The 15,460-nt window shown below is 34.1% G+C and overlaps 1 protein-coding gene across 2 annotated transcripts; it reads right to left on the bottom strand.

Annotated features, from left to right (window-relative positions):
• Positions 1-7,483: 7,483 nt before the first annotated feature.
• Positions 7,484-12,306, bottom strand: LOC115418445 (rho-related GTP-binding protein RhoU-like). 2 transcript variants are annotated; one of them, XM_030132933.1, is made up of 4 exons: positions 11,801-12,306; positions 11,547-11,605; positions 11,362-11,391; positions 7,485-8,264 (listed from the first exon to the last, which is right to left on the bottom strand). In XM_030132933.1, the coding sequence occupies exons 1-4, from the start codon at positions 12,066-12,068 to the stop codon at positions 7,773-7,775; spliced, it is 849 nt and encodes a 282-aa protein (XP_029988793.1). In that variant the 5' UTR covers positions 12,069-12,306; the 3' UTR covers positions 7,485-7,772. The 2 variants fall into 2 exon arrangements, with proteins under 2 accessions (XP_029988801.1, XP_029988793.1); XM_030132941.1 differs by lacking the exon at positions 11,362-11,391 and having other exon boundaries at positions 7,484-8,264.
• Between the last annotated feature and the right edge of the window lie 3,154 nt (positions 12,307-15,460).

Here is a 15,460-nt window from a genome sequence, read left to right as displayed (position 1 = left end):
ATACATCTAGTGCAACTAACAGTTATTCTTGTTATTGATTAATCTTTTGTTTAATTTCTCAGTTATTTGTGCGGTTTATAAAATATTAGAAAAAGCTGAAGAAATGATTCCCAAACCAAAGAACATGTCCTCAAATGTCTTATTTGTCCACAAGCCAAGGTGTCTATGTGTGTGTGTGTGTGTGTGTGTGTGTGTGTGTGTGTGTGTGTGTGTATGTATATATTTGTGTATGAATATATATGTGTTATTATATTATGTGTTTATGTAAATCATATTATCTTTGTTCATAACAATATAAAGTCAGAAACCAAATTATTTAATAATAAGTATCAGTTATATTATCGTATATAGTATAGATATGATCAGACTAGGAAGGTTATTACTGTTTTTAATTATTTAAGGAGAAGGGGTGGGAGTTTATAAGTTATGCTTCTTCTAACTCCTTTTCAAATCTGTATTATACGTCTTATGTTAAGTATTTTGTTTATTTATTTCCCTCTGTTTTGACATTCATATTCAAAATAAATACTTTTTAAAAAAAAAAAAAAGCCAAAAGTATTCAGAAGGACAGAAACAGAAACTGTTCACATTTAATTATTTAAGAAGCTGATATTAGAGAATTTAAACTTTTTTATTCTATTGCTCAAACACAACCTGATAAAAATGAAACTTTTTTTTCTGGTTTTTGGTCAAACTTACAAAGTAAAAATTATCAGTAAAATTAGGATTTCCTGTTTTTCTTTTTTTTTGTACAAACTGCTAAATTAAAGCCAAGAAGTAGTCCTGCACAAGAGTCTCTGTAACACAACTGATATGACTAAAAACATAAAGCATGTCAGTGTTGTAAGGCTCAGTGTGTACATTTAGATGCATTCAGACAGATTGAGGATGGTCCTCTTGTCCTGTTTTCACTGTTTGCAGCTGCAGGTTTATTTTTAACAAACAGTTAAAGTGTGTGTGTGTTGTTTTTTTTTATGAAACGCTGACACTACTTCCTATATATGAACCAGGAAGATTGTATTATTGTTCATTTTACAGAACAAGACATGAAGTTTCTGTGGAAGACTCCTCTACATTGTATAGCAATGTTAAAAACTGACCACTGAGCGTAGACATACGACCTGACTGATGTTGTTCAACTTCTGCAAGACTTTATTCTGTGTTTAATGTTTGGATGAGATTGACTCCTGTATGTAAGTATGGTCAGATGTAAAGGTGTCACAGTGAAATATACTTAGATACTACTGATGATGATGATGATGACGATGACGCTGATGATGATGATGACGATGATGCTGATGATGATGATGATGATGATAACAGTGACGATGATATAACGGTGATGATGATAACAGTGATGATGAGAATAGAATAGAATAGAATAGAATAGAATAGAATAAGCTTTATTGTTGTGGCAAAATACCAGTGTACAGTGCAATGAAATTAGCTTTTATGTTTTGTAAAGTGCTGAGAGTAAAATAAACACACAACAATAATAAAGAGTCAAGAATGAAAATATGAATAAAAAAAACAGACAAGTAAAAAGACACATACAAACCTGAAAATACATAAATTGAAATTTATAAAAAATGCAAAAGACCAATAAAAGATCAGAGCACATGTAAATAAAAAACAATACATAAAAATAATATGTAGAACCAATAAACTAAGAATAACAGCACACCTGCATTATAAGCATTAAAAGGAATTCAATTCAATTCAAACACTCAAAATTCAATATATTTAAAAATAAATAAATAAATAAAATCCCTGGTAGAGGAAAAAAAGACCAAAAAAAAAAAAGTCAATTAAAGAATCATAAAAAAGATAAATGATGAATCTGTACAGACTTTCATTTCCATTATGTCTAATAAATGTTTTAATGTTGTTTCTGTTTTTCATCTCTCTGCTTAATCTTTGCTGTTTATTGCATTTCTGTCTTGTTTTAATTGTCTATGATTTGCTTTTTTGTGTGATATTTTATTTTGTAAAGCACCTTCTAACTCTGGTTTTATAGAAATATATTCTTATTATTTATCATTATAAAGTAAATATTGAAAAGATATACACTGTTTTCTTTGACATTATCCATGTATATTACTAATGTGTGTGCAGTGAAATGGTCCTGTTAATGATTTACTGTTATATTTTTGATTAATTTTACCACTGAATTAATATGTATGCTTCGTTTTTACATGTACTTCTTTAAATTATGTCATAAACTGTTGGGAGATTAATATACAGAAATACATAAATTCTGTAACATCATATGTTTATAACGTTGCTATCCTATGAACTACATCGTCCAACTCATTTTCTTCCAGGTTACACATTCAGCTCAATTTGATCTCCAGTGGAAAAAATAGTAATAATAAACTACAAATAAGGACAACTTCAAATTTTTGTCTTTGATTTAGTGTAAAAACAAAATGTAATTATGAAAATATGTACATTTACAAACTATCATTTCACAAAAAGATGTGAATAACCTTTAACAAAACAGAAATTTCATGGGAAAAATAACTACAATTTTAACAATGTTATGTCTCAACTTATCTTTTATACATGTGCATTACACACACTGTTAAACAAACACCTGGTTACAGGCATAATATTGTAAATAAATAAATAAATAAATAAATAAATCAGTTTGGAACTAAAATAAGAACAATTTCTACAATATTAGTTTATTATTAATACAATTTACAGATTACAGTGGATCTACAAATGCACAAAACAATTAGTGCACTGTAAAATATGACAAGTCGATCTTTCTTAATCGAATCAGAAACTGGTTGCACACATAAGCCTTTTTTTGGCTTCTATCCTCTCCTGCACAATGATGTTACTTGTTTGAATGTTGTTTTTATTTTTATTTTTTTCTTTTGCTGTTTTATGATGTGCAAATGAATAAATAAATAAATAAATAAAAGCCAAGTAAACATGATCATTAATCTTGAGTTCAGTTTACTTCATATCTACTAGTTAAGTTTATTTAATTTACTTAAAAATATCTAGTGTAATTAACCCTTTCATGCATAGTGGTCACTACAGTGGACAGCTATTCTACAGCTGTTCTCTTGTATATTCATGGATTTTGTTGTTCTTTTCGTTGTTTTTTTGTTTTGTTTTGTTTTGTTTTTTACACATATCTTTATTAACGTTTTAAGACATTACATATCTTTTCTGACATGAATTGGTAACATTATGTAGCTCTCTCCTGATCATAAACCCCCAGAATTACAAGCCCTCCCCATAGTTTTCACACAATTTATCATTAAATACATGTTTCTGTGCATCAAAAATTAAACGTGTGGTGTCCAGCTGAGTGGACATTTTTGCAACTTCATGAAAAATAAGTTCATAAGAATTTTTTTGTCATTATTATTTTTTTAATGTATTTTTTATTTTTTTCAATTATTTTTATTTTATTTATTTATTTGTATTTATTTTTCAGAAGAAAATTTTCAGTCGCATTGTTTTTTTCATGCCCAAAGAGGAATAAAATCACTCAGGAAAAAATTTTGATTACGGTTCTCATAATTTGTGGATGAAAGGGTTAAATTGATCTTTCTAAGTATAAGCAATTTAAATGACTGAATAAAGCACAACAAAGAATGAGTAGTTTGCAGGGTTATTTTTTTATTCAAACAAAATACTGCAACACACATCCATGTAAACAGTACATGGGTCATTTTATGCAGTTAAGCAAGAACAGAGGTAGAACAGGAAGTGAAGGGAAGAGGACGTTTAAATAGTTTTAATCTAACTTGGAGAAGATCTCTATTTAGTTTTGGGTTTTTCTTTTTCACAAGAGGCTCAGAGATAACAGAGGATGGCCTTCCCCAAGACTGACAATAAGTAGGATGTCCACACTAGAATGAGCGAGGCCACATTAGTCACTTTTCCATTGGACATCTGCTCAAAACTTTACCAATATTTACTAAATGTCTAAAAACAGAAGTGCGTAATGTCGGTTTTTCCATCAAATCTCAAATGTTATTATTTGTTTATTTACTTTTGTGAGATGACATGAGAAGTCATTTCATAAACATGGAGACGAACGTAAATATGGTGTTGATTTACAGATATTTTCATTACTCTTGAGTTAATGAGTTCAGTAACAGGCTGTTTTTCAGTTTGATGATGTGTTTTTTCAGTTTTTAGACTTTATTTATACTAAGATTAAGAAGGAGCAGAAATTTAAGGTCAACTCAACTTAACCCTTTCATGCATGAATTGTGAGAACCTTAGTCAAGATTTTTTTCTTCAGTGTTTTTATTCCTCCTTAGGCATGAAAAAAACAATGCGATCGAGTTTTTTTTCCCTATGGAGTTACAAAAATATCCATGCATTTAATTTTTGAAGTAAAGAAACATATGTTTAAAACCCAATATCAGAAAGGGATATGAAAACAATGAAATAAAAACATTTTTAATGCTGCTAATCTGATGTCTTCTCACATTTTAACATATTCTAATGCTAGTAATCACTTACTTGAATGGAGATAATATGCAAAAAAAAACAAAACTTCTTGTCTAACAAATAACAACTGATTTACACTCAAACATGTTAGTGCAGATCAGGTTTATCAAGAACAGCAAAGTTACAGTAATGGTCTGAATGTCAGTGTATGGGATGGTGCATAAGTGTCCACTGTGTTGGCTGATATGGAACTAAAACAGCAAAACCCATGAATATACAAGAGAACAGCTGGAGAAGAACTGTCCACTGGAGTGGCCTATGCATGAAAGGGTTAAATATCGTCTTTACCAGTTGATCCTGAGAAGCAGATGAAGTTGTATGAGGTGTGAGGTGTCCGTGGGAGGGACTCAGGCTCCATATGCTGGTCTAATCCAGTCCAGGTGGTCCTGTCTGCTTGTATTAGTGGAGCCTCCACCAGGATGTTTCCATGGACCGCCTCACACATTTACTTCTACCAGGACAGGGTCAGTGGTTTGTCAGGAGGAGGATCAGAGACGTAATGAGACAATCAACAGCTCTTGAGCCCTATTAAGTGTCCGACATGTCCTGTTTTTGGACAGTGAAGCAGACGTTGAAGAAATGAACTGATGAAGCACCAACTACAACCCTAGTGCAGAGTTTACATGGAAGTAATGAGCAAAAACAGCAAAAGATCAACCTTGAAATGTTTCTTTTTATTTTACTTTAACCCATAAGGACCCAGTGTGACTTTTGTGGCAGTTCCCAAATATTTTTTTTCTCTCTATTTAGCCTTTCCTAAGTGATTTATCACCATTTATTATAATCTTCTATAATCTTCTTCTGAATTTTGCTTTTTTTCCCAGTGAAAATCATCTATTTTCCTATGTTTAATTGACTGATTATGAAGATGTTCATAAAAGCTCAGAGTAAAGTCAAAGGTTATTGTATCAAAACAGAAAAAACTAAAGAAAAGGTGACTCTTTCAGAAAAATATAGCATCAATTGAACATAAACCCAGTGTCATCATCCACTGTCATTAATCTTTTTAATGAGCTGAAGGACTGTAAAAACAAATTCCAACTGAAAAAAGTGTATAAAGACAGAACAGTGAGATTACATGAACAGTTATAAGTTTTTACATTTTGCTTTGTATTTGTTTTACATCTTGTGACAAATGTATTTGCTTATTTTGGTCTAATATTGTAATTGTTTTGCATCATTTCGTCAGGTATATATTTACCTATGTTTAGTTTGTTCTATACTTCCTAGATATGTAGTTTTGCACTTGGTTTTATATTCATTTTGTATTGTATCCTTGGATGTATTTTGTTTGGTTTGTCTGACTTTGTACAGTATGACTCCAGGTTGAAGAGTGGAAGTGGAGGGAGAACTGAAGAGGATGAGGATGATGAAGAAGTAACATGTGAGAGAAAAGAAAAAGGCAAAGTGGAATAAAACTATATTTTATTTGTATATCAGTGAAATAAAAATTTTAATATTGTTATTTAAATACATTATTAAAATGTAGATGACGCCTTGCACCTTTGTTGTCAGTCTTGCAAAAAATCATGAAATCTATCGTAAGCAGAATACCGATCCTCAAATCAATCACATTTTATTTACATAGCATCAAAATCATAAAAAGTTATCTCATGGCACGTTACATATGGAGCTGATGTAGACCAGACTCTTAACTCTACTTACATACTTACAGAATCAACACTTTATCTTATATATGTATATGTGTGTGTGTGTGTGTGTGTGTGTGTATATATATATATGTGTGTGTGTGTGTGTATATATATATATGTATATATATATATATATATGTATATATATATATATATATGTGTGTATATATATATGTATATATATATATATGTATATATATATATATATATATGTGTATATATATATATATATATATATATATGTGTATATATATATATGTGTATATATATATGTGTATATATATATATATGTGTATATATATATATATGTGTGTATATATATATATATATATATATATATATATATATATATATATGTGTATATATATATATATCCTGTATATGTTGTATATATTTCTTCTATCTGAAGTGCAGGTGGCCTTTTGTATATTTCAGTATTTCTTTGTAATTTTGTATATTGTCAGAAATTTTCAGTATATATTTTGTGTGATAGTTTTTACCCCTCGGCAAACTCTGGCCAGAGGGGTATTGTAATCGTTTTGTCATCTGTCTGTTCATTCAACGACATATCCCCATTATCTGAAGAATGCATTGAGATATCAGCACCAAATTTATACCATGTATACATCTTGATGTGGACAGAAGTAAATGTCATATTTGGCTGGGGGGTATTAAAAGTGTGCAGCACGTTATGTTTATACAGGGTGTATAAAAAACCCAATACATTTTGAAAAATTACCCCCAGTTCCACATTTAATAATTTTTGGAATTTTCTTTTATGGATGTCGGTAGGTAGGGGATTGGTGGATATTTGTCCAAATTTACAGACCCAGGTTTTCATGCATGAGTGAGCAAGGGCAAATTTCACAATCCATGTTAAAACCCTAGGGTCAGGGTTAGGGTTAACCCTAACCCTAACTTGGCCTGTCCTCAGTGACATTTTTAGGCCTAAACAAGTTGAATTAACTTTGAAAGGCAGGAACAGCTGCCATGGGTAAAGAAATGAAACTGACGTGGTGGCCAAAGTGTTAATGCTGTAATCTGGCAATTTTGTGGGAAACAAGATGGATGCCCATTGTCCCCTCCCATGACCTTTGATTGGATTTAAATCCCACTACTACTTTGCGCAAACCAGTTTTAACTTGGATTGCACAATTTGCCCCTGCTCACTCATGCATGAAAACCTGGGTCTGTAAATTTGGACAAATATCCACCAATCCCCTACCTACTGACGTCCATAAAAGAAAATTTCAAAAATTATCAAATGCGGAACTGGGGGTAATTTTTCAAAATGTATAGTTTTTTTATACACCCTGTATACAGTCAGTGACAATAAATATTCTATTCTATTCTATTCTATTCAAATCTCTTGACTCATGCCTGCCAAGTGCTCTATTTTTAGGATTTGCAGAACTGAAATGGTGACCCCCCCCCAAGGCACCCCCCACACACCCACAGACACACTTTCCCTGCCAGTCTGGAGACACAGTCACCTCTGAGTCACAGATCTGCATTCCTGACGTCTCTCTGGAACCTGTGCTGTTGTCCTGTGCGGTGATTATCCTTCATCCATCTGGCACCTTCTGTCAGTCGGCTTCAACACATTAAGTCTACGTGTTTCCAAATATTCTGGTTTCAGCCCAGTTCACAGCTCTGTTCCCCCATCAGACAGTTGATCTTCTTCCACCAGGTCTCCGACAGGCTCTTGATCTTATCCGGGGTCTTCCTCCTCAGTGTCAGCCTCTCCTGCTGGATGCTGCTGCTGCTGTCCATGTGTTGGATGCTGGCCAAGATGGCTGCATCAAAAGCATCCTTCAGGTTCTTCTGGGTCAGAGCTGAACACTCAGAGAAACTGACCGCCCCGAGCTCGTGGGCGAGCCGCTGACCCTCCTCTGTGCCCACCGGCTGCTGATGGTTGTGTGCCAGGTGGATCAGGACCTGGACGTCCTCTCTCAGGTCCAGCTGAGTGCCGACCAGGACCACGGGGGCACCGGGGCAGTGCTGGCGGATCTCGGGCACCCACCTGTCCGTCAGGTTACGGAAGGAGCAGGGGCGGACCACGCTGTAGCACAGGAGGAAGACGTCTGCGTTCTTATAGCAGAGTGGACGGAGACGCTCCAGCTCATCCTTCACAAGGAAAAGACAGAGAGAACATGAAGCATCTTTAACCACAGAGGATGCACACGGTTCACTGAAAAAAAGCATTTTTTAGTGTAGTAATATTTATTAGGTTAACTGTCACAATTTTTATTTTCTAATTGTAAGTATCAGTGAGAATTGGAATTAATTCTAATTCAGTTCTAAGTGCAAATAATTTCCTAAGTTTTCCTAAATAACAGTAAATAACACCCCCAATTTTTTTCAGTGTTGTCCCTCTACCAAAAACACCTCCTTAAAGAGCATGGAGGTCTGCAAATGCATTCATTTAAAACAGGGGCGTCAAACATACGGCCCCTCCAAAGGGTCCAATCCAGTCTGTGGGGTGAATTTGTAAAATAGAAAAATTACTCTGAACATATTAACAATCAAGGATGTTAAAATCATTTTAGTTCAGGTTCCACATGCAGACCAACATGATCTACTGTGGGTCGGACCAATGAAATATTATAATAACCTATAAATAATTCCAATAATTACAAAAGTAAAATTACATAAAATGTTCACTTTTACAAATTATCCTTTAAAAAATGTGAATGAACTGAACAAATATAAACAAAATGAAATGTCTGAAGAGAAATAAATGCAGTTTTAACAATATTCTGCCTGTTACTAAATGTTTTGTGTGTTGTAGATTCACTGTGATCTGCAAATTAGAAGCTGAAGCATAATATTGTCAAAATTGCACTTATTTTCCTTAAGAAATTATTGGTTGTTCATGTTGATCACATTCTTTAAAGGATAGTTTATACGTAAACATTTTCCTAATGTAACTTGAATTTTTTTTCGCTCTAAAACATAGAGAAAAGTTTAGAGTTACCATTATTTCTAGTTTATTATGCTATTATTTTATTGATCGTATTAGGCCATGTGGTCCCTGAGCTAAAAACGTGTTCGACAGTCCTGCTTTAGACTAATAAATCAAAGTGAAGGAGTTTTGATTAATAGTATCTTCATACAGTAACTGATTGGTAACGGGTTCCACAAGTGTTAATTTCAGATTCATACATTTCAAGGGTAAAAACAAAGGCTCTATAGGGAAAACTAGGGACAGTTTGACCTCTGGCTGTTATCTGTAAGACAAAATAAGAACTGGGTAGAGGTAGTCTTTTGTGCAGAAACTTGGAGGACAAGACAAAACAAGAACTGGACCAAGGTTGAAGTTCAGCCATCTAACAAAGTGAGATGATAAGAAGGACATTGTGTAACATGAGCAATAAAATACAACTCTGAATGACAATGACATACAAGCTATGACTGTGGAAATAACTAAGCAACTCCATAGTCAAATTTTACCATCACACATGTTTCTTTATGTCTTACTTACTTATTTTCAGTTTATTAAGTTGGGCTTTGGTGCATTAGTTAAGTCAGGGGTGTCAAACTCATTCTAGTTCAGGGGCCACATTCAGCTAAATTTGATTTCCAGTGGGCCAGACCAGTAAAAAAAAAACATAATATAACAATATATAAATAATGACAACTCCAAAATTTTCTCTTTGTTTTAGGGTAAAGAAAAAAAAAACAAAAACCATTAAATTATGAAAATACTTACTTTTATAAACTATTCAAACAAAAAAGATGTGAATAACCTGAAAAAACTGTAATTTCTTGAGAAAATTTAGTGCAGTTTTAACAATATTCTGCCTCCACTTATCATTTCTCCATGTGCATTATGGATCAGATCTACAAAGACACTAAACAGTGAGGAACAGGCAGAAAATAGTTCAAATTAGGCTGAATTTTCTTTACACATTTCAGGTTGTTCACATTTGTTCAGGTTATTCACATTTTATGGTTACAGGATAGTTTGTAGATCTAAGTATTTTCATAATTTTATGTTATTTTTTTGTACTAAAACAAAGAAACAAATTTGAAGGTGTTAATACAAGATTTTTTTTCTTTTTTGCTTAATTCAATATTTTTTTGCGAAATTTAAGATTTTGTTTTTTAACTTAATTGAAGATTTTTTTTTTCTTAATTCAACATTTTTTCCTTAATTCAAGCTACTTTTTTTTTTGTCTTAATTCAATTCAAGACTGTGGAATTTTTGACTTTGCAAAAACATCCCAAGGGCTGGACTGGACCCTTTGGCATTTGGCCCCCAGGCTGCATGTTTGACACCCCTGAGTTAAGCATTACTTAAATGTGTTTCTCCACCTAATTATTAATTCTTACTATTTGTTTAGTTACAAATGACCACCGTGAAGATAGATGGGCACCAAAAAGTTGAGATTAAGACAGTGCTTTTCAACCTTGGGGTCGGGACCCCACATGGGGTCGCCTGGAATTTCTAGTAATTGATAAAAATAATAATAACAATAAAAAAAAAAAAAACGTAATAATAAAAAAATATATGGTGAGTTGAGAGACAATCCCAATACAATAATAAAGACATGACAAACTGTGAAGCTGAAACTGAAGCACTGTGGTACTGTTTATCTGTCAAATGTTCATTGTGGTCGGTTTCAGATGCTGCAGCTCTTTCATAATTCATAGTTTGAGTTCTTGTTTGTTCAGTATTAACTGTCAGCCTTGTAAATCCAAGCTGGTCTGACTGTACATATCCTGACTAAGGAAAATAAAATTCTCACTTTATGCAGTAATCTACACCTGGCTTTTGTACCTCTGTCCATAATTATATACATCATATACACTAAATTTAATCTAAAATTAACATTTATTTGCAACATAGTATAGCAAACTATTACATGATCAAAAACAAATTAATTTCAGCAAAAAAAAGTCTCTGGGGACACCAGAAATGTGTGATGTTACAATGGGGTCAAGAGCCAAAAAAGGCTGGGAACCACTGGATTAAAAAGTGACTCATCCAAAAGAGGGCGGTAGAGGACAGGGTTGGGGACTGGGTTAAACATCTGAGGTTAAATTCCTCCTGCACGGGCCGATGTGGAGTCACTGGAGGACTAAGAACGTAAAGGGGTCTCAGAGGAGCGCAGAACAGGACTAAAACCAGACTGCAGGGGGCAACGCACACAAACACAACAACTGTAAAGGGACCAAGTGTTGGGACCTGTCACAGTCTGGGATGATACTGGACACTTACGTTGATTGATCCATCAACCAGCCCCCATTTCTATCATGAAGCAGAAGCACAAAGAAAGATGGAAAGTTAATGGTGGTTGAATTCCTACAGCTACTTACAGCTGCAAAGAAAAAAAAAAAGAAAAAAAGTTTTGTTGTGTGAATTGCGTGTATTTAATAATCCACAGCAGAGGTGGAGCCACTCACCTGTCCGGCCATGTCACACAGCTGTAGTCTGACTGGTTTCCCGTCGACCACCACCATCGCTGAGGAGAGTTAGCAATGATTCATGAGTCAGTCTATGTGGTTAATGTACGAACAGATGCACAATATGACGCAAACTTGTAATAAAAAGACTGAAACAAAATGAGATTCAACAAAAGCCTTAAACAGGAACTTAAAGCTGTGCGTAAAACCTGTGCGTAAAACTCAAAGGCTGCTCTCTGTAGAAAAAATATCACCTGTGAAGTTGTCAAACGCTGTCGGAACATATTCTGTCGGGTATCCGTTGGTTGTGTAGCTGACAATCAGGCTGGTTTTACCCACAGCACCGTCTCCAACCAGGACGCAGTTCACCTTGCGCTCAGGTGTGGCTCCAGACCGCCGGCGCTTTACGCTCTTCGGGAAATCCCAGTTCTTCAGCCGGGGAGGGACTGGGGGAACTGGTGGCGCAAACACCGGGTCTGACACGCGGCGTGACTTCTGTTTCCCCACATCTTGAGGAAGCATGGCTCTGCCCTGTGACACGAAGGATCTGTTGTTGTTGTTGTTGTTGTTGTTGTTGTTATTGTCTGATCGTTCAGAACCCTGCGCCCTCCATCATCCTAACAGCTCACCTGTATCTCCTGCGCTTTGACTTGTTGTGACTGTAAACATACAACACCAAACCCAATGGAAGTGTGTGAGCAGAGATTTGAGGCGCGTATAGTGGCACAGCCGGGTTTGTGCGCTCAGCGGGAGCTCCTGATTGGCATTCTCCCTGCATCTGCTGCGGTCCTGATTCCTAAGAGGCTTAACGAGCCGAGCACCATATGAAGCTCCAGAGCTTTCCAAGTGAAATCATCTAAGCTCACCGAAAACCTTTATCCCATATACAGCAAAATACACAGAACGCCTCCGTCTGCAGCCAATTTACACATTAAAAGATGTAAAAAAAAAAAAAAAAAAGAAAAAAAAAAAGATGATCCTGCAAAGGATTTATACTTTCATTTTCTTTAATACGACGCAAACAGCTGTTAAAACCCTGTCATTTTAAATAAAGTGAATACCCATGAAAAAGGATTGCATAGTCTGTTAAAAGTCCCTTCCAATAAATGCACTGTTTTATCATAAAATCTGTGGAATCTCTTCTTGTTAAGGCTAAATAAATAAATAAATAAATAAATAAATACAGGGTGGGGAAGCAAAATTTACAATATTTTGAGGCAGGGATTGAAAGACAATGTATGACCAATTAGTTTATTGAAAGTCATGAGAATTTATTTGCCACAAGAAAATTTCCATAATAGAAAATGTTTTTATTCTATGTGTCCTCCTTCTTTCTCAATAACTGCCTTCACACGCTTCCTGAAACTTGCGCAAGTGTTCCTCAAATATTCGGGTGACAACTTCTCCCATTCTTCTTTAATAGTATCTTCCAGACTTTCTCGTAATAGTTTTGCTCATAGTCATTCTCTTCTTTCCATTATAAACAGTCTTTATGGACACTCCAACTATTTTTGAAATCTCCTTTGGTGTGACGAGTGCATTCAGCAAATCACACACTCTTTGACGTTTGCTTTCCTGATTACTCATATGGGCAAAAGTTTCTGAAAAGGTATGGATAATAGTGTTAGGTATGATTATGACATTAATATATGTTTGGTTTCAAAACAATTGATGTAGTGCCTGCTGAGAAAAAACAACTAAATGTTCATTGTAAATTTTGCTTCCCCACCCTTTAAATAAATAAATAAATAAATATGGTGAAAATAAGAAAATTACCAACAAATTAATATTTATTCGTCACTCCTAATACTCCTGACAGTGGCATACAATGATACTCTAAGACTCTTCTGAACCCTTTCATGCATTAATTGTGACCTTGGTCAAGATTTTTTTCTTCAGTGTTTTTATTCTTTCTTAGGCATGAAAAAAACAATGTGATCAAGGTTTTTTTTTTTTTCTGTGGAGTTACAAAAATATCCATGCATTTAATTTCTGAAGTAAAGAAACGTGTTTAAAACCCAATATCAGAGTGGGATATGAAAACAATGAAATAAAAACATGTTTAATGCTGCTAATCTGATGTCTTCTCACATTTTAACACATTCTAATGCTAGTAATTACTCACTTCATGGAGATAATATGCAAAAAAACCTTCTTGTCTAACAAATAACAATTGATTTACACTCAAACATGTTAGTGCAGATCAGGTTTATCAAGAACAGCAAAGTTACAGTAATGGTCTGAATGTCAGGATATGAGATGATGCGTGAGTGTCCACTGTGTTGGCTGATATGGAACTAAAACAACTAAACCCATGAATATACAAGAGAACAGCTGTAGAGTAACTGTCCACTGGAGTGACTTATGCATGAAAGGGTTAAAAAAAAAAAAAAAAAGCCCAGATGGACTAATGCCAGTGAACTGTTTATGTCTAATTAAATAAATTCATTGCGTTGTGTGTTGAGAAATCTGATGTTTAAAATTATGTGTCGCCTCAATCATTCAGAAAATACTGTAATTTTACTGCTGACTAATCTTGCATATAGTGCTGTATGTTACACATCTCTGCTCTGGAAACACTGATATGACTGCCTCTTGAAAGTATAGAGTTTTTTTGTTTTGTTTTGTTTTTTAACCCTTTCATGTAAAGTGGTCACTCCAGTGGACAGTTATTCTCCAGCTGTTCTCTTATATATTCGTGGGTTTTGTTGTTTTAGTTACATATCAGCCAACACAGTGGATGCTTATGCATATGTAACTTTGCTGTTCTTGATAACCCTGATCTGCAGTAACATGTTTGAGTGTAAATCAATTGTTATTAGACCGTAATTATAATTTTTTCTTCAACAAAATGTTTTTTTAGTATATTATCTCCATGAAGTGAGTAAAAACTAGTATTACAGTATGTTCAAATATGAGAAAACATCAGATTAGAAGTGTTAAAAGTGTTTATATTTCATAGTTTTCACTGTATATCAGTAAATACACGTTTCTTTGCTTCAAAAATTAAACGCATCGTATCCATTTGAGTGGACATTTTTGCAGCTCCATGAAAAATAGGTCCATAAAAAGCTGTCAACTGCCTTTTTTTTTTTTTTTTTTTGCCTAAAGAGGAATAAAAACAGGGGGGGGGGGGTCATGATTAAGGTTCTTATAATTCATGCATGAAAGGATTAATTGTGTTTTTATTCATCTGTTTGATTTTTAACGTGGACCATGAGTCTGTAATAAAGCTTATCTATCTATCTATCTATCTATCTATTATCTATCTATCTATCTATCTATCTATCTATCTATCTATCTATCTATCTATCTATCTATCTATCTATCTATCTATCTATCTATCTATCTATCTATCTATCTATCTATCTATCTATCTATCTATCTATCTATCTATCTATCTAAAGTTAGAATTTAACACTGGTATTAGATCAATCCAACTCCATATTATTCCACAAACAAGCTCCTCAGAGACAAATGCGTTAAAGGGAAAATGCGGCTCTCTGTTTCCCCCTAGTGGTGAAAACACTTCACCATTTTGGACTAAATAAACATGACTGGAAGCAACATGAATCATCATTTCACATCACTGATAAATAAACAGCAGAGTGAAATAAAGAGAGAGAGAGAATCCCTGGGGTGAGGCGTGATGAAAACATCAAAAGAACAGAAACAAGGCTTCAGTAAACACACAGGAAAAAAAAATCAGGCAAAGCAAACAGGGAAAAAAATATTTTCTGCTTCTGGCCTGTTCTTTCTTTTGATGATCTGCATCTGTGAGGAAATTTATAGGGAACATAAATAAACCTTATCTCAGCGCCTCAATCCGGCACCGGTGAAATGGATTAGACTTGTGTGTTTGAAATGAACAAATAGACACAGAAAAATCAATTCATTGCATTTAAACAGTTATT

Source organism: Sphaeramia orbicularis, chromosome 1 (genome assembly GCF_902148855.1).
Source record: "Sphaeramia orbicularis chromosome 1, fSphaOr1.1, whole genome shotgun sequence".
In the NCBI taxonomy this organism is placed as follows: domain Eukaryota; kingdom Metazoa; phylum Chordata; class Actinopteri; order Kurtiformes; family Apogonidae; genus Sphaeramia; species Sphaeramia orbicularis.
Note: the sequence above shows the minus strand (reverse complement) of the source record. Positions and strands in the feature narration are given on the sequence as shown.